Below are 26,104 nucleotides of genomic sequence, written 5' to 3' on the forward strand. Positions count from 1 at the left end.
GCATAGGTCTGTAACCAGTGATGAAGGATCCGTGAATGCATTCACAGGAAGGGGGTCACCTGGTAGGGGTCAAAAGACTAAAGTCTGTACCACACCTTCATCTGGTCATGCTGCATCTGTGAAGGATTCAAGCAGCAGATTGCCTGTTACAGACCCCACTCGGCCTGGTGCCACCACCAAAATCACCACCACCTCCACCTACATATCTGCCTCTACACTTAAAGTTAACAAGAAAACCAAAGGTCTCATTGATGGCCTTACTAAGTTCTTTACACCATCACCTGATGGTCGCAGATCACGAGGTGAAATAATAGACTTTTCAAAGCACTATCGTCCAAGGAAAAAGGTCTCTCAGAAACAGTCATGCACTTCTCTTGTGTTGGCTACAGGTACCACACAAAAGCTAAAACCTCCACCTTCTTCACTTTTACCCCCAGTCCCCATCTCTGGTCGGAGCCCCAGTTCTCAAAAATCCAGCACTTTGGCTTCTTTTAACTCTCCCCAAAGTTCTTCCAGTCAGTCAAGCATACCCTCCTTTAGTAGCCTTCCTAGCAGCAGTCAGCTAAAGGGACTCTTTGATGGACTCTCTCATATCTATACCACTCATGAACAGTCTCGAAAAAAGAGTCACCCAAGCTATGCACCCCTCAAGCACTTGTGTAGTAAACCAGAATTTCCTTCCACATCAACATCTAAAAGTCATTTCTGTGGAAAGAAAGAGGTTAGGAGTAGGTTTGTGTCTCATGCCTGTGCCTCTGGATGGGGTGTGTCTAGAGGACATGCTTTTAAAGCAATTTCTCACCTTAGGAGAACAGCTTTCTTTAAAAAGCACAGGATTCTAGGCAGATTAAAGTATAAAATGACCCCTCAGATGGGGACCCCCTCACCAGGGAAGGGGAACTTGACAGACGGAAGGATTAAACCTGATCAGGATGATGGTAAGCAAAGGTCGAAGCGCCAACCAAACCTGCGTCCCGTCCAAAACCAGAACTCTTATCGCATAGGTCTTAGCTATTTCTCTTGTTCTTACTTCACTTTCATACAAAAACAACAAAACTTTGACCTTTTATCTAATGCTGACTAAATCTCCAAAACATTTTTTGGTTGGTTTTTTTTTTTCCCCTGACTAATACCACACCACTTTTTTTATTTTTTGCATCTGTAGTGACACTAGGAGCCCCAAATGCCTTCATAATGTTGCTTCTGGCTGTGTAGTAGCGCATGAGTAGCCACTTGTCATGCCACCTCCTTGTTCTCCCCCTGCCCTTCCTGTGGCAGTAGTGCTGTCATCATGATTGTGTGCTGTCAGTGCTTATAACGGTGGGCATTTCAATTCATTTCCCTCTGCTCCATTGCTTTTTCATGAACAGTTCCATCGTGCTGCAGTCTCCACAACACTTGATCTCTACTGCTGTGAACTACCTTTTTATTACTTTTATTTGAGAAAAAAACTTCTAATTTATAATGTTTGAATGCAGGCTTAGTTTAGCTTTAATCTTCAAGTTTTAAGGGCCAGTTTTTTTCTCCTGTGTTTATTTTATACCTTCCAGAGTATACTGGAATTTATCAGGTGGCATAGTTCTACCAATCAAATATTCTCCATTTCATGAGGTTCAAAACTAATTTGTTAGAACTGGACTATAAAGGCTTATACAGACAGACAAGCAAGTACCAAAAAATACCTTGTGCAGCAGCAAACTACAAAAGAAGGGGGGTGAAAGGTTCACTTCTGTTACTTAGTAATCCCAGATTTGGTTAGAATGGGGAGTTGTTAACAGCCATAGTTGCAATCCTGTTTAGTAGTATCACTGTGCTAGTGCACATATAACCTTCATGTCTGTGAATAAACTTTTTGCTGGTTTTAAATAACAGATACTGAAATCAAACTAAGCATCAAACAAGAAAATACGGATGTATTTCTGTTGGGAAGCAAGGACACTGTTACACAGGAGGATTTGGAAGTGTTTAAGCAGGCCCGAGAACTTTCCCTGGAGGTAAGAATCGTGTTGCCAAAATATAGTTATTTCTGTAAATATAAACTGTAAATAAAAAGTCTCTTCATCTTCATTTCTGATATATTCCTTTTAATCTAATGCATCATGCTTGCTGTGAATTCTGTTTGGGAGACACTGTATATGCAGATAGGAGACAAGGCATTGTGCTGGAATGGATCAGATGATAAGTGACGCTTAAGATAGATTTTGAAAGATACACTTGAGCATTTTGGAAACAGGACTACAGGATCAAACATAAAATTGAAAAGTAGCTGATGTCCTGGTCAGGACTGAGAGGATATTGGTCAGTAATGATTTTCCTCTGCAAATGAAGCAGATATTCTGAAAAGCTAAGTCAGTCCCAGAAAATACTGCTTGGCAGGAAACCAGGTTCAGTGAGTCCATAAATTCATTTTACTCGTTTAGTCACCACACTTTGAGATTAAATACTGTAGACTTTATCTAGCAGTGATAATATTTGAATCAGACTAGTGAACCAGACTTTTACTTTTCTGTCTGTGAAATGAAAAACCAGTGTCTGTGAGAACCCAGATCAGAAGGTGGGTGAATGTGATGTTTCAATTGCTGCTTTCTTAAAATGACATCATAAATGGCTGTGTGTTGTTCTTTTTTCAGTAATTCAAGTCAGGTTTTTTTCAGGTTTAGTGTACAAGAACTGACGTTACGCAATGATTTTTTTGCAGTCTTCTTTCACAGCATGCTAACCAACAAATTCAAATTGAGTTTAAAGATTCAGTTTCATTATTAGCTTGCACTTCTCCTTCCTCATGGAAACAGTTCCCACTACTTGCTTTCTTTATCTTTCATATGCAGTCCCTGAAAATGTTAGGTGATAAGGTTTCTAAAAGTTGACATAGAAATTGCTTGGTTTCCCCCACCTTTCTTACTATTCTATATTTTGCCATCCCTTTAGAGCCTAGCAGTCATTTTCTGATCAGCTTAAATGCAGTTTTATAGCTGAAATCAAAGTGTTAGCATATTCGTGACTCTTTGAGGTAAATTCTTGAAGGGTTGTGCTGATACCTTTTCTCTCATCCTTTTGAGAAAAGGACCGCTTTGAGTTTGCCCCAGAATTATAGGGATGTCATCACACTAGGTGCTGTGAGAGAATAGGATTTTAGAGGCTGTTGTGCCTCTTCTTTGGCTGGGCTTTTGCTGTTTGTATTTTCTGTTTGAAAACTCTGTCCTCTGTCAGAGGTTAAAGAGTTTAAGCAACTGATTTGGATATTTCAGTGGGTGAAATTGGTTATGTAAAGCTGAAGCTTCTTCTACTTTTCTATAACTAATACTTTTTTTTAATTGCACCTGACAGAAAATTGGGTGTAAAAACACTGGTGAAACAAGTGGGCGATACCCTTCAGTGATTGAGTTTGGAAAATATGAGATCCAGACCTGGTACTCTTCACCTTACCCACAGGAATATGCAAGGTAACAAGTTGTCAAGATTGCCATACATGGTTGGCATTTTTTCTGATGTGAACATTGCAATTTATTTTTACTCTTTTGTAACTGTTTATAGTTTAAAGCCATTAAAAGTAAATATGCTCCGGAGAACAGGGGTTTGTCCTTCTTTTTTTACTAGTTCTAAATCAAAGATGCAATACAAAGTCGTTTTCCTAGTCCTGTAGAAATGTCAATATGTAGCATGTATCTGTGTGGTTTTGTTCAAGGTTTATTTTTGTGGTTTTGTTTTGTTGGTTTTGTTTTCATTTATTTGTTTGGTTTTGTCTGGGGTTTTTTTGGTTTGTTGTTTTTTGTTTGTTTGTTTTTTCTTACACCGTTGCAATGAGGTATGTCTGACTTCTGGCCCTTGAGACAAATTGCTTTTGGTTGTGGTCCAGTGTTTGTTAACCTCCTTTTTTCTAAGGACCAGGGGAGATGTCATGCAAAAGAAATGAAGTAAAAGTGGTAACAGCTTGCCATTTCTGACCATCTTTGCAAGGGTGTACCTTGGAGTCAGGCAGAGAGCCTGGACTAGTACATGTGCTCAGCAGATCTCTGCAGAGTTTTTGGTGTGCTGAAAATCAATGTTTTATTAATCTGTTGTCTCTGTGGCACACTGGAAGATATTCAGAACTGTATGTTTATCAAGCTCTACTACTGTAGCATGCAACGTGATCTGTTCCAAAAGGCTGTTGCATAGTGGTACTCTAAACTGCCTTTTGTTTGTGTGGTGGCAATAAGGGATATGTCATGTATCCATCATATAGAAATCAAGGGCTAAAAAAGTGTGGAGAGCATTTTAATTTCCTATTATAACCACAGTTTTTGTAGTGTTAATTTTTTATTTCAGTTTTGGTTTTTTTCCTTCAATTTGTTGTGAAAGGGTGAGTTACCTATTCCATCAAGTAAATGAATCTTAGATAGAAGCATAATGGTGGCTAATTATTGGTATGAGGCTAGAGTGGGATGACACTGTAGGAGGCACTGTGGCTCTCAGTTGAGTGCAGTGGGATTACATCATTGAACAAATAGTTCAAACTACTTTTTATGTTGTTGATGAACTTCCTTAGGATAGTGGAACAGTGCAAACCATGGCTGTAATCCCAGCATGTGCTAGTAGCTTCAGAGCAGATAAAGATTGTCCTCTGCTCTAAAACTTGGCAGACTAATTAATTTCTAGATCAGTCTTCCACTGATTCAGTAATTTAAAAATGAAGGTAAATAGCCATAAAAATTACCAAAGGGAGTGGTTTATGATGGTACGTGGAACACAGGGCATGTGGGTTACTTGCATGTAGTCTGAACTGGATCCTCCTTACAAGTGCACTTGTCTGTGTTGTCGTGCTGTGGAGATTGTGGAGAGGAGATGTTTTGCCTTTATGTGAACTCTGGGTTTGCTTCTGTAGTAAAGTGATAGCTTAGGTGGAGGTGAGGGGGTGAAATCCTACCGGTTTGCTGTCTTGCCCAAGTATTTAGAAGACAGTGGGAAGAATCTCCGAGCCTTCCCCAGAAGCAAAATAAGGAAAATTGAAGGGAAGGAGATCCCCTGTATCCTGATTTGGGCTTCCTTTATATTTATTAGGAACAGGAAAGATGAAATTTGAAGTGCTACTCCAGTGTGCTTACTTTGATGGAGACCACAGGAAAAGTTAGGGTGGGAAGGGGGAAGTAACTGAGATCTGCCAGAGGCTGAACCACAAACTCACCACAACACAAATCTATGGAATTAGGTTCAATGTGGTTGACTGATTGATTGAAGCTGATTGTTTCTGATAAGTAGTGTGTGAATGTTTAATCATTCACTCTAATGTTCTATTTACTTATTTAGTTATGCTTTAGCAGCATTTATGTATGATACCTTATATTTGAATGGAAAGGGTTTTCATTTGTGGTGACTTTGTTTATGGAATGTAACCAACTTCTTGTATAAAATATCTTCTTAATTTTCCTACAGGTTACCAAAGCTTTACCTGTGTGAATTCTGTCTTAAATACATGAAAAGTAAAAACATTTTGTTAAGGCACTCAGAGAAATGTGGCTGGTTTCATCCTCCAGCCAATGAAATCTACAGAAGAAATGACCTTTCAGTATTTGAGGTAGGTGTATCAAAACTATAAGCTTTTGAAAATAACCAGTTTGTAGATGTTACAGACTAGCTGCAGAACTAGTGAGAACTTTAACATTCTTAAGTACTTCCTTGGAGATTCTTTTTATACTGCAAAACCAAGTTGAGATTCTGCCGATACTGCAAAAACAAATCCATCTTCCCAAGTCTGTTCCACCCTGCCATGTTCTTTCATGATTGTTCTTTACTTGTACTTCATGCCTTAGCCAAACTCTTTAAGATACATGACTGGCATGAATATTAGGGCTTCCTTTGCAGTTCTCATCTTGGATGGTTTGCCTTTCCCTTCTCAGCAAAAGTGCCCCTTGACACCCATGCATTTCTGGCTGCTTGAGAGTCTTGGGTGTGGGGAGAAGTCTGATCATAATGTAGGTGCTCCCAAAGTACAAAAGCAAGTAAAGCAACTTCTTGTGTGTTCTGAAATCACAAATGGAGCTCCTGAGTGCTTCTGCCTTCTTTTTGGATGTTTGAGAAGCTTGCCCTAAGATACAAAAAAATGCTACCACCTCAACTTTGGATTTATTCATCTATGTTTTATTAATCTATGTTTTCCTTTTGGGAGATGATTTATTTTGAGTGTGAGGTTTTATGTATATCCTGGACAAGAGAATTCTGTGTTTCTAATAGCAGACCTGCAGTTAAAACTATGCTCTAATTTTCCAGTTTCTCAAGCATTATTACAGGCAGTCATAACACAAAAGACTGGTGGTTACTAGGACTTCTTTTCTCAACAGTGTTATTGAGATGCATGTATTGATAACTTCTCTTTAATTGCAGATGTCATATGCTTCTTCAAACTTGTATTTTCAAATTGTATAAATGTCCTTTGTTCTTTGTCATTGCCATTATCTGTTCAAATAATCGTGTATGCAGTCTGGAAGTCTTTTTTTAAGTTAGAAAAGATCTTTGTATTTGGTTCTTTTGGTTATGCTTGTGCTATTAAAAAATAACTATTTGCATCAAGATTGTGTCCTTCCTGACTTGAGCAGTTTTTATAAATATTGAAGAACTGCCAGCAAAAGACTTAGGTTGTAAATAGACTTACCTCTTTTCCTATCAAGAATGAAATTGCCCTGGACTGTTTAAAATAACTTGATTTTCTCTGTTAGCAGGTGTTAAGAACTGTGGAGCTTGCAATAGGCAAATTGTGCTTTCTCATTTATTTCTATTAACTACTGCTAATACGTGAATGAAAAATTCTTAAGAAAATAAAGTGCCGAGGAATACTGAGAAAGGGATGGGAAGGTGGGGGATTGCTGCAAGAAACACATGGAAAACAAAGTATTGTGAAAGCAATGTCCCAACTCTTTCTCTACTGCTTTTGTTCCCTTTGTCTATTTTGGGTGTTTCAGTAAGCACTTGTGTTAACCCTTCTGAAATAAATGTCGTTGGTTTGGGTCTTTTTATTTCAAAAGTTAATGTCAGTTGTCACTGACTGCTGTAGAAACTCAGTCATTAGTTGATGTCCTTCTTCATAGATCCTTTCAAGAATTCTGTGCAACCATTTTCTTTTAGGCAGAGTGAAGAGTTTGTGGTTTCCTTCATGCTTTGTGTTTTTGAGAGAAATGGAAATAAGTTTGGCATTTTGTGATTTATGTACCTCTGCCCAGAGGATGACTTTGACAGATTTGAGAGCAGACTTTGACATAGCTTACTATTATGCTGTAGCCAAGCAACTTTTGACAGATGCTTCCTTTTGAGCTTGCTGTCCCTCTTTTTTCCCTGCTTCTCACATTTAAAACTGACAAACAAGCTGTGTTTGCCTGAAATTTAAGAAGTTTTTTACATTTCTGTACAAATGTTCTTACTAAAAAAGACAGCTCACATAATTTGCATTTTCAGGCTTAGCCAGTGGTGATTTCTGCTTGCTTAGTGTTCATATTTAATTTGCACACTTGCTAATAAGTGTGAAAAGTAATAAAAAGCACCTGGACAATGGAGTGTGCTGTGAGAGTTTGATGTATTCAATAGGCTCTTAAGAGCTGTATACAAGTTTATCCTGATGCCTTAAGGAGCAGTAGTTATTCATTGAATGTTTTTTCTTCAATCCACTTAATGCAGCTATACTACTGATGTTCCCTTAAATTCCTAAATATATCCAAAAGGATGGGTTCTGCTTAGATTTGTAACTAGGATTTTTACTCAAAACAAATTGAATAGAAATGGCTTCTTTTTCTGCATAGTTCCTGTCATTTGTCTCTCTCTGAATGAAATACAGCTACTGTCATTATCAAAAACATCAGTACAAGCAAACCTTTCCATTAAGATTATTTCAAAAATGTGTTGCCTTTGACTGAGCCTTTCAGGAAGTACCTAATTGATCTAGGAAATCTGCATTTGTGTCTGGCTTTTCTGTAGCTGTCTGAATCACAGCTTGACTCTTTTCACTCATAATATACCTAGACTAATTGTAGTATTTAGCCAGGAGATTTACCTCTCTAGCTCAATAGCATTTTAACCTGGCATGGAAATTTTGTCTTGTCTAATTTATCCAAAACATTGATGTGATTGATATGTAATTTGCTACTCATTTATTGGCCTTACATCTTAAGGATTCAACATAATACACTTCTTTGTGTGGGATTTTTTAAAAAGTTGCTGTACTCCACTGCCTTCTAGCAAACCAAAATTTCAGGCAGTTTTAACTAGTGTGTTTTTGTTGTCGGCCAGTCATACCCAGTCATACTCATTTTCATTCCAGGAATAAAATGAAAGAGGTAAGTCGGTCTTGAGCAGCTAAAAGGTGAAGTTACTTTGTTTAATAAATCCACATACTCAGAGGTTACTTTAAAAAGGAAAGTAATTAGCACCTACTGGAGGGTTCTTATTTAAGCAGAAACTGGGGCATTTCTCTTTTGAACCTTTATGTGTTTTGTTTGTTTGTTTGTTTTTTGTAACACCACACTGTTCATGTTTCCTTTTTGGATATGACTGATTGAATAAGTTGTTGGGTCCTAACTTGTTGGTGCCATGGAAATAACTGCATCTGTCTTCCTTTTCTAGGTTGATGGAAATGTGAGCAAAATTTATTGTCAGAATCTTTGTTTGTTAGCTAAACTCTTTCTGGACCACAAAACGTTGTATTATGATGTTGAACCATTCCTCTTCTATGTACTTACAAAAAATGATGAGAAAGGCTGCCATTTAGTTGGATATTTCTCTAAGGTAAAAATTTTAAAAGTGGGTTTATTTAATATTTGTAATATCCTGCTCTTCTTAATGCTTCTCCCAAAAGCAAAGAAAAATCAGAAATCAGAAAAAACCCCATAAGCTTGAAAGCCTCTCTGTAGATCTTGAATATTATGTGCATTGTCTCAAATATATTGTACTTTCTTGCCTCTGACTGATGCAAATTCAGAATTTGCTCAACCATGTGGATGGGGGCAGGCTTTTTCTTGTTTGGGGATTTTGTTTCCAGAATTTGTTGTGGTTTCAGTTGAATATTTAAATCTTTTTCCTTCCCCAACATTTTTGCATTAGTATGCCAAATCTAACTTGTAAAAGTTGCAGGTATTTGGAATGTTGATGTGTTTTCATGGCTTGACTGCTGGCAGTTCCAGCTGGCTATTTAGATGTAAATGGGCAGTGCTGTTGCTCTCTTGTGTGCAGTCTGATCTAATGCAGTTACTTGCTGCTCCTATGTAAAAATGCATTGCCTGACTTTGTGGTGCCTCCCTTGTTTAGAGTGGATGTCTCAGTTGTAGTACTGATTTTCAAGTAATAGATGGCTGCTATTGACAAAAATAATACTTAAGTGAACTATCTTGACAAAGATGACCAAGAAAAATGGAGAACTATAGTTAGATGTGCCTGCAATGGGAAAAGCTTCCATTATTGTCCATAATTTGCCCCTAAGGGTTGTGTTGAATAGGTACAGTTACTCAAAAACTCATTACTTGCTGATCCTGGTATTGCTGCCTCCTATTGACTATATATTTTCTTTCTTGAATAAGTGATTTGTGGGAAAATAGTAGGAGAAGCCTTGTCAGAGTATCTGGATATTATACAGTGATCTCTTGGATGTCTGGCCACATCCTTCTGAGAGGTGGGCCTTGCTGGAATTCAAGTGAGACATGTAGGCACAATTTACACTGTCTGTAATGTCAGTCAGAACTTGTTGTGACAGACATGTCAACTTTTATTTAGCCAAGTATTTTCTCCATGTACTTAAGGTGTTGCACCTTAAAGTGAGTCTCTTGCTTTTTTTGTTCCTTATCATAGTATGGTTCATGTTAGAAAATACCTTTGAGATCATTGAGTCCAACTGTTACCCCAGCACTGCCATGGTTGCTACTAAACAGTGTTCCCAGGTGCCACATTTACAAGTACTTTGAACATTTCCAGAGATGGCAATTCTACCACTTCCATGAGCAGCCTGTTCCAATGCTTTGTTACCCTCTCAGTGAAGCAAGTTTTCCTAACATGCAATCTGAACCTCCCTTGATGCTCCCTTGATGTCGCTGCTTACTGGGGATAAGAGAAAGGCCCAAGTAGAACATAGCCACAGCCTTTCCCTCCTCCTCCAAGTGAGTCACCCTGTCATGGAAGGAGATCAGGTTAGTCAGGCAGCACCTGCCTCTCATAAACCCAAGCTGGCTGGACCTGATTCCCTGGTTGTCCTGTATGGGCCACATGATGGCAGTCAAAATGATCTGCTCTGTGACCTTCCCCTGGCTCAAGAGGTCAGGCTGACACACCTGCAGTTCCCCAAATCCTCTTTCTGCCACTTTTTATTTGCTTTACAGTTGCTAACCTCCAGTCAAATGGGACCTTTATGGTTAACCAGAACTGCTGGTAAATGGTGGAAGGTGGCTCCCTGAGCTCTTCCAATAGTTCCCTTGGGCTCTCTGGACTTGTAGATATTTTAAGTGGCATGACAGGTCACTTAGCATTTTCTTGTGGATCACAGGGGCTCCCTGTTTCTGTCTTCCTGCTCAGGGAGCTGGGTACCCTGGTCTTGCTGTTAAGGACTGAGGCAAAGAAGGCATGAAATACCTCAGCCTTTTCCTCATCATTGTAGTTTAAGCCCAGCTGGAAATTGAACCCCATGCAGCCACTCCCCACTCCCTCCAGTAAAAGAGAGGCAAAATGCAGAGGTTATGGGTTGGAATAACAATTTACTGGAAATAGCAATTAGATAAGAAATTGAACAGTAACAGCAACAATACTAATAAATTGTATAAAAGACTGTGATTACATGCAAAACGCTCGATGCATCAGAGGTGACCTACTGCACCCCCCACATTCCTCCCCCCCCAAGCCAAAGACAGTGAAAAAAAAATGGTGGACAACCCTTCAGGGTATGTTTGATACTTTTTTCTTAAAATTAGACATTAACATGGAATTATTTGACTTTGGTACTGAACCCATGCATCTGTTCACCTTATTGGGATATTTTACAAGGACAGTAGCAGGTGCAGGCAATTGCCCACTTCAGCAGTGCTTTGACATACTTGATCTGTTTCTCCTTCCCACAGGAAAAGCTTTGCCAGCAGAAGTACAATGTCTCCTGCATAATGATCATGCCCCAATACCAAAGGCAAGGATTTGGAAGGTTTCTCATTGATTTCAGTAAGTGAAGTGTTTTATTTACACTTGTGATCCAAGGAGCTGATGGCTGTTATATGAAAGTGTAACATGTGAAACTTTATTTAACTCACTCTGTTGTTTTTATCAATAGATAATGGGATTTCTGTTTATATTTACATAGGATAGAAAAGCTCCCTGAAGTGAAAAACTTAGTGCTGCTCTGTTATTGTACTCGAGGAAATTGAGAATGGATCTCCCGGCAGTAATATTAGCTCACAAAGCTATTACCCTGAATGAATTGTCTAAATTACTTTCCATTTTGCTTTGCTCATTAGTATAAGAAGAGGCAATTATTTGTGATTATAGCTAAGAAGGTGTTAGTCGGATGCATTCTCTCAATTTTAATATTTTTAGCTTGTATCTTTTTTTAGAAAAAAAAAAAGCTTTAATTGAAGAATTGCCCCATGGAAGAAAAGTATTTTGGTTTTTGTTTCCGTCACCTTCGTAGTGAAAATTGTTGCCAGAAAGGGTGTAGGTGTTAGTGGCTGTATACGTACTTGCTGCTTTATTTTGCTGAGCTGTCTGACCTGTTAGAAGGCTTCAGGCACACTGGTTTAAATATAGATTTTTTTATTCCCCAAATCTTTTTGTGCAAGGGAACTCCAAACAAAATTATCTAAGGAAACTTCTCAGTTGAGTGTCCTCATTACTCCTAAATCTATCTACTGTAATTTAGAGGGAGGATGATAAGGAGTTAGTATATATTGTATGTGGTTGCCTTTCACTATTATGTTTTATAAGGCACTGTAGAATTACATGAGGGTAGAGATAGTTCAGATAATAGGATTCCTGCCCTGAAGGTGTATGCAAGAACATTAAAATGCAAATAATAATACATTGCAGTGTAACAGCAGGACAAAGACAATCATTTGTAACTGTAGAGTTTTCAAGTTCTGTTCTTGCAGTGTTGTACCCAGCATGACTGTGTTACAGTGTATAAAGGTTCTTAATATGTCCCATCATTGCATGGCTTTATAAGCAGCCTTCACTATACCCCTGTGAGTTAGGTAAAAATGGTTCTGGACCACTTAATCCACCACTGAAATGTAGCTGTCACTGGACTGGAACACAGCAGCTGTTCCATTGTGTGCCTTCTGCAACCTTTTAGCAAAGGCTGTGAGAAGTGCCGTGTATTTCTGGATCTGTGGAGACAACTTTAAGCTTACTTAGGTAGGAATTGGCCCTGTTTTAAGATTAGAATCCTTTCTTTTTTGCAAAGGAGGTGAGGAGTTCTTAAGTGGGCACTGGTAAGTACTTCCAGGCTTTTCTTTTGTTTCTTACTCTCTGGTATCACTCTCTCCCTCTCAAAAAATGTTATTCTGGTTGAATTTGCAATGGTTATAAATACAAAACTGATGGCACTGCCATGAAACCTGTGGATTCCACAGAAGGTCAGGGTATGACTATGCTGTGTCTCTCTGGATGTGTGCTCTGCCGCTGTGCCTTGTGCTGCTCAGTCTGGGAAAATCAATAGGGTGTTCTGGCCTTCTTGTCCTTCTGGAAAAATCTGAAAGTACATGGGGTTGTTTGAATCATTAGGTTTTATGTGATAACTTGCTTGGAGCTTCTCTGGTGCTATTCTTAGACCCTCCTCTTTGCAGACACATTCAGATCACAGGTGAGGGCTGCAGCTGTACAAACTGGGCACAGCCCAGGGACACCTTTGGCTTCTGCTGTGGCTACCAGACCACCCACTTCAGTAGCACACAGGCAGTCCTTCAGTACTTCCCCTTTGTTTTCTGGACAGAGGTTCCCTTAACTTCCTGGGAATCAGTCTGTTTCATTTGCCAACAGAATGAGGAACCAAGAGATGACTGAGAAAGTCTGGCTCTGTACTGTGAGTAAGAAGCAAACTACCTAAAAGGTAGTGAGGGAACTGCTTGTGGCTGCTTTTCCCTAGATGTAGAAGGGAAGGGAAAACTTTCAAGGCTAATTTTCCTACAATGTGTTTGTATCTTTTTTCAGGAGGGAGGCTGAATGCCATGAAATGGGGCTTAGCTTCATTTGAATTAGTGACCCCAAAATCTTTTTTACAGGAAAACCCTTCCGAATGAATTATTTACTCTTTTTCTTGTAATTTGATGGTTTCTGCCTTTGGACTAACTCCCATCTTCTTTGTGCTTTACTCTTCCTGTTCACTTGTGGTCTCCTGAGTATAAATTGCTCTAACTGGTTTGAGAAGATATGATATAAACCCCCCCCAGTTATTATTCTAAACTTGAACCGACCAAGTTTATCATAGTTTAAAGCATTCTTTGCCAGTGACATTATCTAGACTGTCATGTTCTCATAAAGTCATAGCAAGATAAATTTTATGCTCTGAATGTTAAGTCTTCATTTGTTATGTGGATAATGCTTGTAAACTGCTCTATTTTGAAATCTGTGAAGCAGTCACTGGTACTTGTCTTTTTTTCTAACAGTAACCAGAACAGTGTTTAGACTATAATAATAAAAACGTAACTGAGCAAGTAATTTTCAGAAAATGATGGTTGCAAACCACAGAAGGGAAGATTTTAAAAACTGTGTGCAAGCAGTTGACTGCTCACATTATTTTGTATATATCCAGACACTTGATAGGCTGGAAAAAACACAGCCTTTAAGCCACTACACAACTTCTGCTTTGTCAGCAGTCTGCTGAAAATGTAGTTTGTGGTAGAAATTTGCTTCTTTTTGGTAAGTGAAATGCATTTGTTTGTTTAGATTGTGATGCATTCTTTTGTCTTGAGCTAATTTAATTTTCACAGATGAGTCTTATATGGTCATGCTGTAACTAGCAAGGGAAAATAAATTCTTTAATTTTGCTAAAGGAAAAATACGTATTTGTCTTCTGACCACTGATTTTTAGTTTTTTCACCTTAACATTTTCTGAACTACATTTAAACTTACCTGTATTTCATATCCAAACTGGTAATAGCAGTATTTCTTACTCTGTAGACACCACTATAAAGGTCCATTGGAGTGTCTCTTCAGGAATCTGTAATCTCACCTGTGGGAAAGAGGAGTTTTTAAAAGAGGAAATTAACTCTTGTGAGAAGCAGGCATGCTGTAAAATGCCTGAGGTTTCTATTCTGAGTGGCTTCAGCAATAATTTAATTTCTAGTTTTCCGTATATCGTTCATCATTTAAATAGAAATGTTACTAAAATTAAAAGATGTTCTCTGTAACTGTGTTCTTAAAGCCTGGTAAGATTTTTTTTTTATTATTAATAATTGTGGTGAAGTTAGAGATTTTGACTGTGATAGAAACTTGTTGGGCTGTTTAGAAATGAAGAAAAATTTAGTTTTAAGTATTTTATCAAATGGTTAAACTATTTATTTGTAAAATTGAAGACTTGATACTGCTTCATTTTGTTTCATTCACTCTAAGACAATCATTTTAAGCTGTTCTATTTTCATGAAGCATGTTATACTGAAGACAAAATGGTTTACATGAAGTCTGCACTTTGTTTACACTAAGTATGCTTTATTAAATACTATTTTGTAGCAGTTGGTTGATTTTTTTACATAGGCATAGGGAATCTGATTTTCACTTGGAGTGTAGCTAACATAAAAAGCATTTCCTGAAGATGAATAGGGGTCTTAATTTGCTTGTTACATTTATACCTTCCTGCCTTTTACAGGACTGAAAGCTCCTGCCAAACTTTTTGGGTCTGGACTGTTTGTTTTGTTTTCATTTCTTTGTTGTTCTTGCATTCTGTGGGATTTACAGGATTGTGATTACAGGGTTTTGTCTGAGGGAGAATAATTGACTTCTGCATCCATCTTTTATATTTGCTGTAAATCAAGTTTTGGGGCAAGTAGGCTCCAGCTGAAGTTGCTCCAGAAATGAAGCAGAATGAGGGTTTTATTGCCTAAGAGCCCATTGTGGGTTTGTTTCAGTTCAAGTCCCTTGCAGTGATGCACAGCTATGGTTCCTGTCCCAAGGATTGCTTTCCTGTGCTTGCGTTTGGGTGAGCCTTTGGCTGGCCCTGTCAGTTCAGCCTGTACTGCTGCTCTGCTGGGGACAGTGCAAGCACTGAAGACACAGGGTTGGAGCTTCTCTCTGTGCAGATCCATTTATTTTATGAACTTTAGCAGCTTCTCTATGCAGTCCTATGCAAGACATTTTTCTTTGCTTTCCTGATTTGAGCTCTTGCAAAGCCTGCAATCTTCATACGCTTTCTGTTTCTATTCATTAGACTGCAGTGCCAGAACATACTAGTATTTCTTTATTTGGCATACCTAACACAGAGTTCATTATTGCTAGAATGAAATACAGCAGTATTTCATATTTGTTTGCTGTAAGTTTAAAGTTGTCTTTTGATTCATACTACTCCACAAAGCTCATCTTGTCACAGTCTCACATTTCTGCATACTGGATTGCAAATTCCATGCTTTAGGCCTAGCCAGCAGCTGGAAGAAAAGAAATGCATATGACTGTTAGGATAAACCTTTCCAACTGTGCTGGCTAGGATATTGACAGTTCATTTGCATTACAGAAACAACTGGGCTTAATGCTGAGAAGCAAAGTCCTTGGTAGCCTTTTGTTACTTATCTTGAGGCTGTTTCTGGTCCAACTGATTGTAGCAGTTTGTTCTTCCCCTTCAGAATTCCTTGTTTTTATTTGGTTTATCTGTTCATTGTGAAATTATTGTTCTTGCTCAAGAGATGAAACATGTTTAAGGATGCTGGGATTCTGTTTGGGCTAAATACATTCTTTGTTTTGTGGGTTTTTGGTTTGTTTTTTTTTTTTTTTTGGTTCATTTGTCTGTGTGGGAAAGTCAATGCTAACTTTTAAAACCTTCCTATCACTTATTGCATGCAACTTGAAAAGGCTGGATTTTTTTTTCCTTAGCTTGACTTAACCCCTGATTTACCTTTAGGACTTAGCATGTGTAGCTCAGATTTTTTTGTGAGAAAACTGTAATGGGGAAAGGCAATTCAAATCTGACTGTGGAAGAAACAAATAGAATTTATATTACCTGAGAAATTCTATTGTGGTGTAGGAAAATCGGCTCTGTTAAGTGTCCTTGTTTGCTCACTTCCCCAAATCTGGTATTTTTCCTGGTCAAATGTTGGTTTTTGTTTATTGTTCTGTTCAAACAGGTGAGTAAATCTTCAAGTCCTGATGTACAGAAGCAGCAGGGCAGCAGCAATAATAGCACTGCAGCAGGCTAAGGTATAGCACAGGAAAGGCAAGTTTCCAAAGCAAAAAAATTTGCTCTACAAGACAGCGAAAACTGTTAAGGAAAAATTATTTTTTTCCTCCGAAATGAGTAAGTTTTTCATCAGTAACTATCAGAGGCAGTGATAAAGGAGGTCAGTACCATTAGTGATGTTTTATAATTGGTAGCCGCTCTTTTGCTTGGTCAGTGGCAACATTCATTAGCCTACATTGCTTCTTAATAGTGTTTATTTGTGGTTCACAGCTTTGAAGAACTTGTCTGAAGATCTGAAACTAAAGCTCGTTTCTTTGCTCTCAGTTCTAATCCTGTCCTCTTGACTGCAAGTAGCTACAATCTCATGTTCACATTAACCGCTGAGGGGCTTTTGAGCACAAAAGCCCAGAAATATTCTGGGCTGAAAGTGTGTGGGGAGTTAGTACAGATGTCCTCAAAAGTGTTTGTTATACATGATCCTGTGTGCACTTTCCTTGAGAAGTGAGGGATGGTGATGAGGTACTGAATGGGCAAAAAAAAAAAAAAGATGCATAGCTTTGTAAAGTGCATTCTTGAATTCTTTCCAGTCTGCACTTGTTTCAGAAGATCTGCATCTCTCTATGGAAATGTGGAAGATGTTCCCTGCTTAGTGCCCAGCCATGCAGAAGTGGTAAGCATTGTGCATTGAGCCCAGAGAGCTGCTGTAGGCAGAGAAGCTTTCTGTCCCACAAGTGTCTACAGGTAGCATTAACCTCTAGTGGTGAGAATGGGAACAGTGTGTTTATTTCTTACACCTCAGCAGTTCTGAGATACTGTTGAAACAAGCTGAAAAAACTGCATTCCATGAAACCTAGGTTAGTCTTCAGGCACAGCTTAAGGAGACTGAAAAGGATAAGATTTTCTTCTGGTGGTTAGTGAGTTTTGTTCTTCCATCAAGTTTGTTAAGGAGCTGGTGGTGCCTGTAAAATCAATGTTTCTGTCTAAGGAAAAGATTTGGCTTTCTGCTAAGCTTGAAGATGAGCATATAGCTCAAAAATAAAACCCTTATTTTTTAATATGCTCAATTCAAACAGCATTTACACTTCTAGGATCAGCTAGTTATTTCCAACTTCCTTCTGGCTCCTCTAATTGAAAAGCTCTGTCTTCTGATACAGACAAAAGGTTATTTTTGATTAAAAGCAACAATTCCTTTTAGACAATTTTGGGCTTAGTTTTCTCTCTCTTATGCATTACTATGTCTTGGGTTTTTGCAGTATCTTCAGAAGGAGTCAGTCTAGGTTTCCATGTCTAGTTGGACAATAATCTCCTCTAGTTTCATCTTCCAAAGTGGCTTTGTGGTGTTTTAATGTATGAAGAAAGTTTGAAAATGTCGCTGTGCCAAAAGATCTATTTTATAACTCACTTATCTGTGGTTCTCACTGTAGTGTTTCCAGGCTCTCTGCTTTAACAGCAGATTAGGCTATTCCTTTGTGGAAACCTGAAAAGCAGTGATTTTTTTTGTGAAGCACCATGTTTGTGCAGCCATCCAAAAAAATCTAATTGAGCAAAACTTAAAACTAGTAATGGACTAATATGTGGCCTCTCATTTAGGGCAACATATTGCTGGTAAGATAGTACCATTTGGGAAAATGTCAACCCTGTTTGGAAGATGAATCACTTTTTAAATACAATAAACATGTTGATAATAAGTGGTGGAATAGAGTAAAAATGCTGCCTCAGGTTTTTACAGGGCCTCTGAAAAACTAGTATATCAGTAAAGGAAGAGCATCAGAAAAGGTGAATGGCTTTCTTGATTGAAGTGCTTTCATTTTTTGGGAGGAAGTTGGAATGAGGTAAATGAGCAAAAGCCATTACAGTATAGAAATTGTGTGATTTCTTCTTTGAAGCATACTTGAAAATGGAAACAATGGCAAACTATTAACAGAAAAGTGCTGTGAGGGCAAAAGAGGGTAGAAGTCATGAAAATGTGTTTTTCTTCTTCATTATGATAAATTCACACAGTTTGTGTTGTGTAGCCTTACTTGGTGGTAAGTACCTGTGTAGACTTCTCTCAAAGTAACATGTTAAAGAGGATTTTAAACTATTCAGATGGAAACAAGACATAGATCCTGTACTGAGAAAACTTAAATTCTTCTAATAATTAATGAATTGACTTATGGAAAACAAAGCAATTTAAAAAAATGTAAAGGTGGATGATATAATGAAACCAATGTATTAGGAGAGATCAGAGGAAGTGTGTTCACAGGTGGCATTTAGGTTCTGGTATGCTTCTGGAAGTGCTGAGAGCCACTGTCTGATACCTGCCTGCCGTTTAGAGCCAGGCCTGAGCTGCAGGAGGCTCTAAGTGCTTGGATCCACTTGTGTGGTATGTGTTTATATAACAGTGGTAGTCTTAATCTCTTTATGACAAATACTTTGTTGGCCAGAAAGTAACATTTTGGTAAATGTTGCTTTCTGGTAAAAGTTACTTTTTGCTAAATGCTTTAAGACAATCATATGGATTTTTTTTTTTTTTTAATGTCTAACTACTTTAATTAAAAATGAATAGGTGGTAGAAATAGCATTTTAAAAGTTAGGTTGTGAAATTATGAACGCATTCATTAAACAGCTCTTGCACTGTTATTTTCCAAAATCTCATGTTAAGATGTTCTACAGTTTGCCCTAACAAATACTGAAATATAACAGAAATACAGTCTAGGAATAAACACACTTTTTAAGAGTTGTTCACAGTCACGCTTTGCTGTGGTCTGTAAACAGAATTGAGGTGTGGATGAAGTTGGGACCATGGGGGTTTTTTTAAGATAAAATTTGCTTTAATTAAGAGTACTTCCTATCTCACATTACAATCCTGAAAGTACTCTTTTGTTACTGCTGGGGCTGTGGCAAACAGTGGAAGGTGAAAATGCGAGACCAGAGGTGGAGAGGAACAGTGTTTTTTTAATTGACTTTATTGGAAAGGTGTATTCTCAAACCACACTTATAAAGATTTAAGGATCTGTGTAAAACAGGCCTCTTTAGTTTGTTAAATGTGGTGGCCCAGCTGAATCATTCTGTGCTGTGGGGTTTTCTGTGCTTGACTGAGTGACTTGTGTACCCCAGTACAGAGCACTGTGTCAGTCTCCTCATTGTTTTGGGTGATGTTTACAGATGCATTGTGTCCAGATGAAAGGTTGAGTTGCCTTCTTCTTCTTCTTTTTTTTTTCCCTTCTTTTTTTTTTTTTTTTTTTCTTTAGGAATGAATTTAAAGTGTCTGTGGTAGCTGTAAATCTGTGAGGAAGCCTGACTGCTGCTGCTTATTTTCTGTTCTTTTCTTGATGATTGATTATGTTGCTGACCCCAAGGCTTGAGTTTGGCCTCTCCTAAATAACTAATAAGGAGCATTCTGTCAAGCTGAGATTTAGATGAGGGGGGAATGAAGATGGATTTTGAATCAAGCTTAGTTGACTTAAGATTATTCCAAGAAAATCAGCCTCTTGGGATTTCTGGGCATCACTTTTATATAACTTTAAGACACTGTACATTTATCAGAATTTCAGAAGAAAGCAGACATGTCACTTCAGATACAGAAGCTAAGGCTGTTTTAACTGAAGAGCATCTTTATTCCAGATAACAATGAAAACAGTGAAAAGGCAAGGCTAAACATGCTAAGAATGATAGTAAGTATTTTTTGAACAAAGCTGTATTTATAGGGCATTAGTGAACATTGAAAGCCATCTGCCGAAGTTAAATCTGTCTGGGGACATTGAGGGAAACAAGAAAAATCTATAGATACATTGATGATAGGAGAAAGAACAGGGAAAAGTGAGCCTTGTCTGGAATGAAGTGGGGGACCTGGTTACTCAGTATATGAAGAAGGCTGAGGTACTCCATGGCTTTCTTGCCTTGGTCTTCAGCAGTGATTGCTCCAAACGCATGGCCCAGACCATAGAAGGCAAAGGCCTGTCACACTGTTGTTGAGGCACAGAGAGCCTTGTGGCTTCCTTAACAGAGGCCTTATTTCCAGTGCCAGCATTTTTATCAGTCAGTTCTACCTTCTTTTAAAGAAATTTTATTTTTCCCTTGTTTACTGCTGTTTTGAGTCACAGTAGATAGTTAGCAAATTACTGTATCTTGGGCTTAGCTTTTTGAAGTGTGCTGCAATAGGTACATTTGTGTTTGATGCTTGGTAGGTACTGTGCCCTTTCTTAGGCAATTTCTGTATATGTGACTAACCAGCTATTACCACCAAATTTAATAATAATCTTCTCCACCTGTTAAGGTTTTTTTTCTTCTAAGTCTTATTTGGTTAATTCCCTGTTATACAGCATGCTTTAGCAAATGAACAGCAGTGACATTTTGCTGCTCCTGTCAGACAAATACAGCTTGCATCTTTTGTATCTTATGTGTGTCATGGTCTGACCTGACCAAACACAGCACTTGCAGTGATTTCTTAGATGTCTTTTGGCTTCTCAGTATTCAATTCCCTGTTTCACTTCTGTTCATGTTGTTTAGTACTGCTAGGCTGTCATTTGTAGGTATGAATAAAATAATGATAGGAAAAGCTCTTGGGCTCTGGAACTTTATCTCCTCTAAAACCGTCCCTGATACAGTTTTTGTCCAGGGCATCTGTCACTTTCCAAGTGTGATAACAATCTTCCTGAGCCATGAGTCTGGGAGGATTATGTTAACAGCCAGGTTAACACCCCAGCTGAGAGTCAGAGCTTAATGGTATGGATGCCATCTGTCTGTTCTGCTTGGCCTCAGTGCCATATGAAGATTCCGAGAATATTCACTGTACTCATTATATTAGGCAAAACCTCCTGGTCCATCTTCCTGTCTTGTCAGTTTGGTCTTGTAGAGTACATAGAGCCTGTAAGGCAAGCAGGTAATGTCTAATGTGCACAGCAGATATATTTACAACCCAGTATTCATGTGCTGTCAGCATTAAACACCAGAAGGTAAAGGCAGTTCCTGAAGGGAGTTCATTCAGCAGTTACAGTTGTAGAAACAATTTACTTCTTGGTGTCATTTATTGAATAGTTTTTAAAATGTAAATTTAAATAACTTAAGATATTGCTTATAAAACCAAGAACAATACAGAGTTGTTAATGATCATCTAAGCCACTTAACCTACTGAAAAATTTATTCATTCAATTGGTATTCAAACTGATGCCCTCTGCACATACAAGTCTTGCTTTTAAGGGTACTTCAGTTCTCTTTCTCTTGCTTATGCTTTCACTCTGCTTGTAAGTAGTCCACTTCATACACAGAACCTCCACTCAAGGGGGTTACTGGCAACTGGCACAGGTAAAATAAGTGTTAGCAAATTAATTCACTCAAAGGGTGCCTTTTGTAGGTCTGACTGTAATGCAGTCATCTTTACCTTTCCTTTTATTCGTGAAGGACGTTTGTTTAGCCCTAACCTCTTCTGTGAAGCTTTCTATAAAGGAGCTAAAGGTTTTTGGGCCTCCTGTGTTGGGTTTACTTGAGGATGTGGAGAGGAATGAGAGCTGGCATTATTTCTTGTAACAATAATGAGAGAATCTTTGGCTTACTCTGTTCATCATGAAGAAAGCTTTCCTCTACTCTGACAAAGAAAAGAGAATGTAGCAGGTTGTTCAGTGATCTGAGCATCTCAAGTTACAGCTAGTCTTTTTTTTTAAATAGTGTTTGTGTGGATCTTGGGATTGGGGTCGTTTGAAGCTGATTCAAAAGTGCTTTCAAAGAGGATACTAACACCTATTTAAGGTCCTCTATCTTTGACCTTCTTCCCACTGACATAGATAAGAACAGTTCAGAGGCACACAGAATAGTTATGGAAAAAATAGTAACATGAATTACAGTTTTAGGAATTGTAAGTCTTAATAAGCTCACACTTTCACCTCACCTATTTCTGCCTTGCACTCATGGTCATACCTCTGAACTTGCAGCATTGAGCTGACCTGTCTGTATTGAACTGTCCTGTCTGAATACTCAGCTGTTTTGATATTTCTGACTACCCTTTTGAACCTCTGTCTTCTCAACTTGTTCATATAATATCAAAACAGAGGATGGGATGTTTTGTATGACAAAAAATGTTAGCTCTTAGGATAGCTTGAAATGTTGGTTTGCAGTAAATGTTCAGCTACTGGTGTATTGTTAAAACAGTTGCTAGTACTTGCTGTTCGTTCAGATCTTTGGCTTGATACAGAACATTACATGAAAGCTCACAAGTTCTTCCCTGTCATACTAAAGGATTTGTTTTACTTGGTTTTGTTTCAAACAAAACAAACTTTAATGGAAAAGTACTTGATTCCATCTTCTGACACCTATATTAGCAAAATATAAATAGGAGCTGAATAGTGCTGATTATGTAAGGGTTAGATTCTGAGCACAAGATATTGCATAGGAGCTTCCACAAAACATTGATTTGGGAGTAGGGGTCTCTGAGAAGCAGATTTTTAAGCTGTTTGCAGCTCCCAGCAGTAGTTGAATTTTGTTGTGACACTCCTGTCTGCTCATGGTTTTCAGCTGTGTATTGGCATCTTTCAGGTGTGTGTCTGGAAGCCTTTCATAAGTACCTTGATTATGTTTTCTGTAGAAGAGTTCTTCAGTGGTGTTGAGTTCCCTTTGCTGCGTGTGGAATTGTATGTAAATGTTGGTATGTGTGATCCTGATGTGCATACATAAATATGAACCTGAGCTTGACAGGTTTAAGTTAAGCAGTGCATGGCAAAAAGTTGTTATCCTTATAAATCATACTGAAGTCCAGAATGTTAGTGTTACTTAGCTACGTGGTGTTACTTTATTTTTCAGATTTAGTGTGTATGTAGTTCTTAAAAGATTTCTGCTGTGAAGGCTACATTCAGTCTAAAACTGTGAAAAGATCAGTCGACTAAAATCTGTTCTTGTGATCCAAAAAGCCTGCTCTTACTTGACTCCATTTGCATGACATTAGTGCACAGTTCCTACCTCTTTGCCCTCCAGCAGCTCTTGCCAAGTGGTGATGGTTTGGTCTGACTTCACTGGCAGATAGACCACAGCAGTGGACTTGACTGCTGACTGCTTAAGAACATGAAGACATTAATAACCCAAATGATCCAAATTCTTAATTACAGGTATTGTTGCTCTAATTTGTTTATAGGGCATATTCATGCTAGATATAATACTTTTGATATAAAAAATAATGTTTAAAATGGGCAGAAATGCATCTAGAATATTAATTTAAAAGCACAGACATCTTAAACCTTTCCCAACCTTTGGATAGAAGTGCATAGGAAGTGCTCTCCAAGATGAGTTCTTCCCAATAGGAGTATATGCTGACTTCTTGGTGAAGTTTCTTATAATTGTATATCTTAACACTTCATAGAGAGATCCAAACTTGTTTTAAGTGCTTTTTTCACTTTTTGTAACAGTAGGAAAAGATGCAAATGTGATGACCCTTGCTGTAATCTCAGTACACTGTAAAATACAATAAAATATTGGTATTAGTTCCATGTACTGAGCAATATTTAGGCTAAATAGCAGAAAATAGAATAAAATACTGCATTTTAGAGCTGTGTGATAGTGGTTAAGGAGAAATACAACAAATTTCCATCCTAATGCATTTGGAGCATAGCATAGAAGGAGGGAGCATATTGATGGATCCTGAGTTCAGAAGGTGATTGAACTTTGTTATAAACAGGTGGATGGCATCAATGACAAACACAAGCAAACCTTACCATTAATGGAGCATTTGGCCCAGAATCAGTTGTTCTGAAGGTCAGAGAGGTGTTAGGAGTTGACACAAGTAAAGAGGGTGCTGTGTCACAGGCATCAGTTGGAATGACCACACTAGCACATCAGAAATCAATTTGGACAGCTCTTCTAGAGGAATAAATAGCCATCCTGGTCTTGGGCTTGTTGGAGAAGGGGATTTTTGAGAGAGAATGTGATTGGAGTGGGCAGGGGAAGGGGGCCCCCTTGTGTTGCGTTTGAGATCCCATTATTCCAGTTTCTCACATCCTGTAGGCAAAAGGTGGAATAAGAAGGCAGTACTTTGTCCTTGAGCTATAACTCACTGGGGTTACACAGATGCAGTGAGTAGCTCACAAGACTGAGCTGCTGCAATGGATGTGTGTCAGTCTCTTCAGGAACAGGCAGGGAAGCCAAGGAGAGGAGGTTGTCCTCTACACAAAGGAATTACTTGGAAGCATGTTCTCTGCTGTGGAATGAATGGGTCATAGCCCTGTCAAGCCTTCAGCATGCTTCAGAGTCAGGGGACAAGGCAGCAACTGTCCCCTGACTCTGTGCTGGGCATCTGTTATACATAGCCTGATCAAAAAAAGGGAAGAGGATGAACCTTCCAAGCAACTGGGTGATACCTGCTAGTGAAAGGCCTTTTTTCCCAAGGACTATTTGAAACTATTCTGCAAGGACAGCAAGATGCTTGGGACGCTGTTTAGACACAGATTTTGGAAGGACCTGCTAGGACAAATGCTTTGTATTTGGCAGCCCAGGCTGTCATGGTGGGAGATAGCAGGGTTTCAGATCCTGAGCGAAATTAAGAGGGCAACTATCAGACTAAGGTCCAGAATTTTATCTTGTTTAAAGACCTGCTAAGTGTCTTTTTGCTGTGAAGGCAAAGGGGCACAGGATATGTTGATTTCTGGGGACAGATTCCTTAGACTGCAGAAATGACTTATTCCACTGTTCATGACAATAGCAGGCATGACAGTAAGCCTGCTGGGCTGCAGGGAGAGTTCTTGACTTTAGCAAAGCCAAATTCTCCAAAAGGCGCTGGTATTGCTTACATGTACAACAATGTTAAGCCAAAGCTTGGTTGGAATTGAAACTGAGGGAGGTGGAAAGTACCAAAAGGTGGAGAGCTCTTAGAAGTATGTGGACAGCCAAAGGAAGAGTAAGCAGAACATGGCCCTGCTGATGAATGGAATAAGCATGGTGTGACAACAGAGGGACTTGGTGTGGGTCTCAGAAGGGACCTGAAGTACTCTGTACTTTCTTGGCAGGACCTGTTCTCAGGTGTGACAGAATATAAGCAACAGAGTGAGATGCCATCTTTGCTAGAGGAAGATCAAGTTAGAGAGTACTTAAGTAAAATGGTGAGATTTGCCCTGGGAAACTGGCTGACATGACTCCAGCACCTCTCCCCATTGGCTTTGAGAAGTCAGGGCAATTGGGAACATCCTCAGTAACTGAAGGATCACAAATGTTACATGCATCTTCACAAAACTCTAGGAAGATGAATGAGTGCAATAAATGGTTATAGACCATATGCCTTGGTGGAAGTCACATAACATAGGTCTGTATAAATTCTGTCCACAGGTATTTCCCTATGAGTGCTGTTCTGAAACCTGGTTGTTAGCATTACAATGCCTCATGATAGGAGAACTTTGAAGTAAGCTTCAGGAAGTTTGGAAGTAAAGTGCTGTCAGCAGGCTGTCATTGAGGCACTGTCTTGCATAGCTGCATTTTGAAGTGGACTTGATAATGTGGTACTTAACGCTGGCAGCTTTCCTGCAGCCTATTTATAGGATCAGTGGTGTTTTCCTATTGTTAGTATGGCTGAACAGGTGGAGAGAGATGAAATGGAGTTATGCATTGCCTGCAATTCTGTGTAGCTGTTCAGATGAATTTGATTGCAGTGGCCTTAGTGCATGGCTGCAGAGCAAGGTTGTCCTTTAGACTGGCACACTGTGTCTGTGCTGTCCTTGGTTGAGTTCAGCCATTGGCAGCTCTGCTGTATCCCAGCACACACCAATGACAGGCAAAGGGAGCTGCTGCCACTTCCCCTTATTATGGCTGCTGGGTGTTGTAGCAGCTCAGTAGCTGTTCCAT

The 26,104-nt window shown here is 38.8% G+C and overlaps 1 protein-coding gene across 3 annotated transcripts in view; it reads left to right on the forward strand.

Annotated features, from left to right (window-relative positions):
• KAT6B (lysine acetyltransferase 6B) overlaps positions 1 to 26,104 on the forward strand; it is a 101,285-nt gene that overhangs the window by 59,084 nt on the left and 16,097 nt on the right. For 2 of the 3 annotated variants that reach the window (XM_054276969.1, XM_054276968.1), the window contains exons 7-12: positions 7 to 938; positions 1,873 to 1,994; positions 3,328 to 3,443; positions 5,413 to 5,554; positions 8,587 to 8,748; positions 11,061 to 11,154. In XM_054276969.1, coding sequence (XP_054132944.1) covers positions 7 to 938; positions 1,873 to 1,994; positions 3,328 to 3,443; positions 5,413 to 5,554; positions 8,587 to 8,748; positions 11,061 to 11,154 — 1,568 coding nt within the window. The remainder of the gene's footprint in view (positions 1 to 6; positions 939 to 1,872; positions 1,995 to 3,327; positions 3,444 to 5,412; positions 5,555 to 8,586; positions 8,749 to 11,060; positions 11,155 to 26,104) is intronic. The other variant, XM_054276970.1, reaches the window with a different exon arrangement.

Source organism: Melozone crissalis, unplaced genomic scaffold, assembly GCF_028551555.1.
Source record: "Melozone crissalis strain CALT ecotype California unplaced genomic scaffold, PUWL_Pcris_2 ptg000019l_1, whole genome shotgun sequence".
NCBI lineage: Eukaryota > Metazoa > Chordata > Aves > Passeriformes > Passerellidae > Melozone > Melozone crissalis.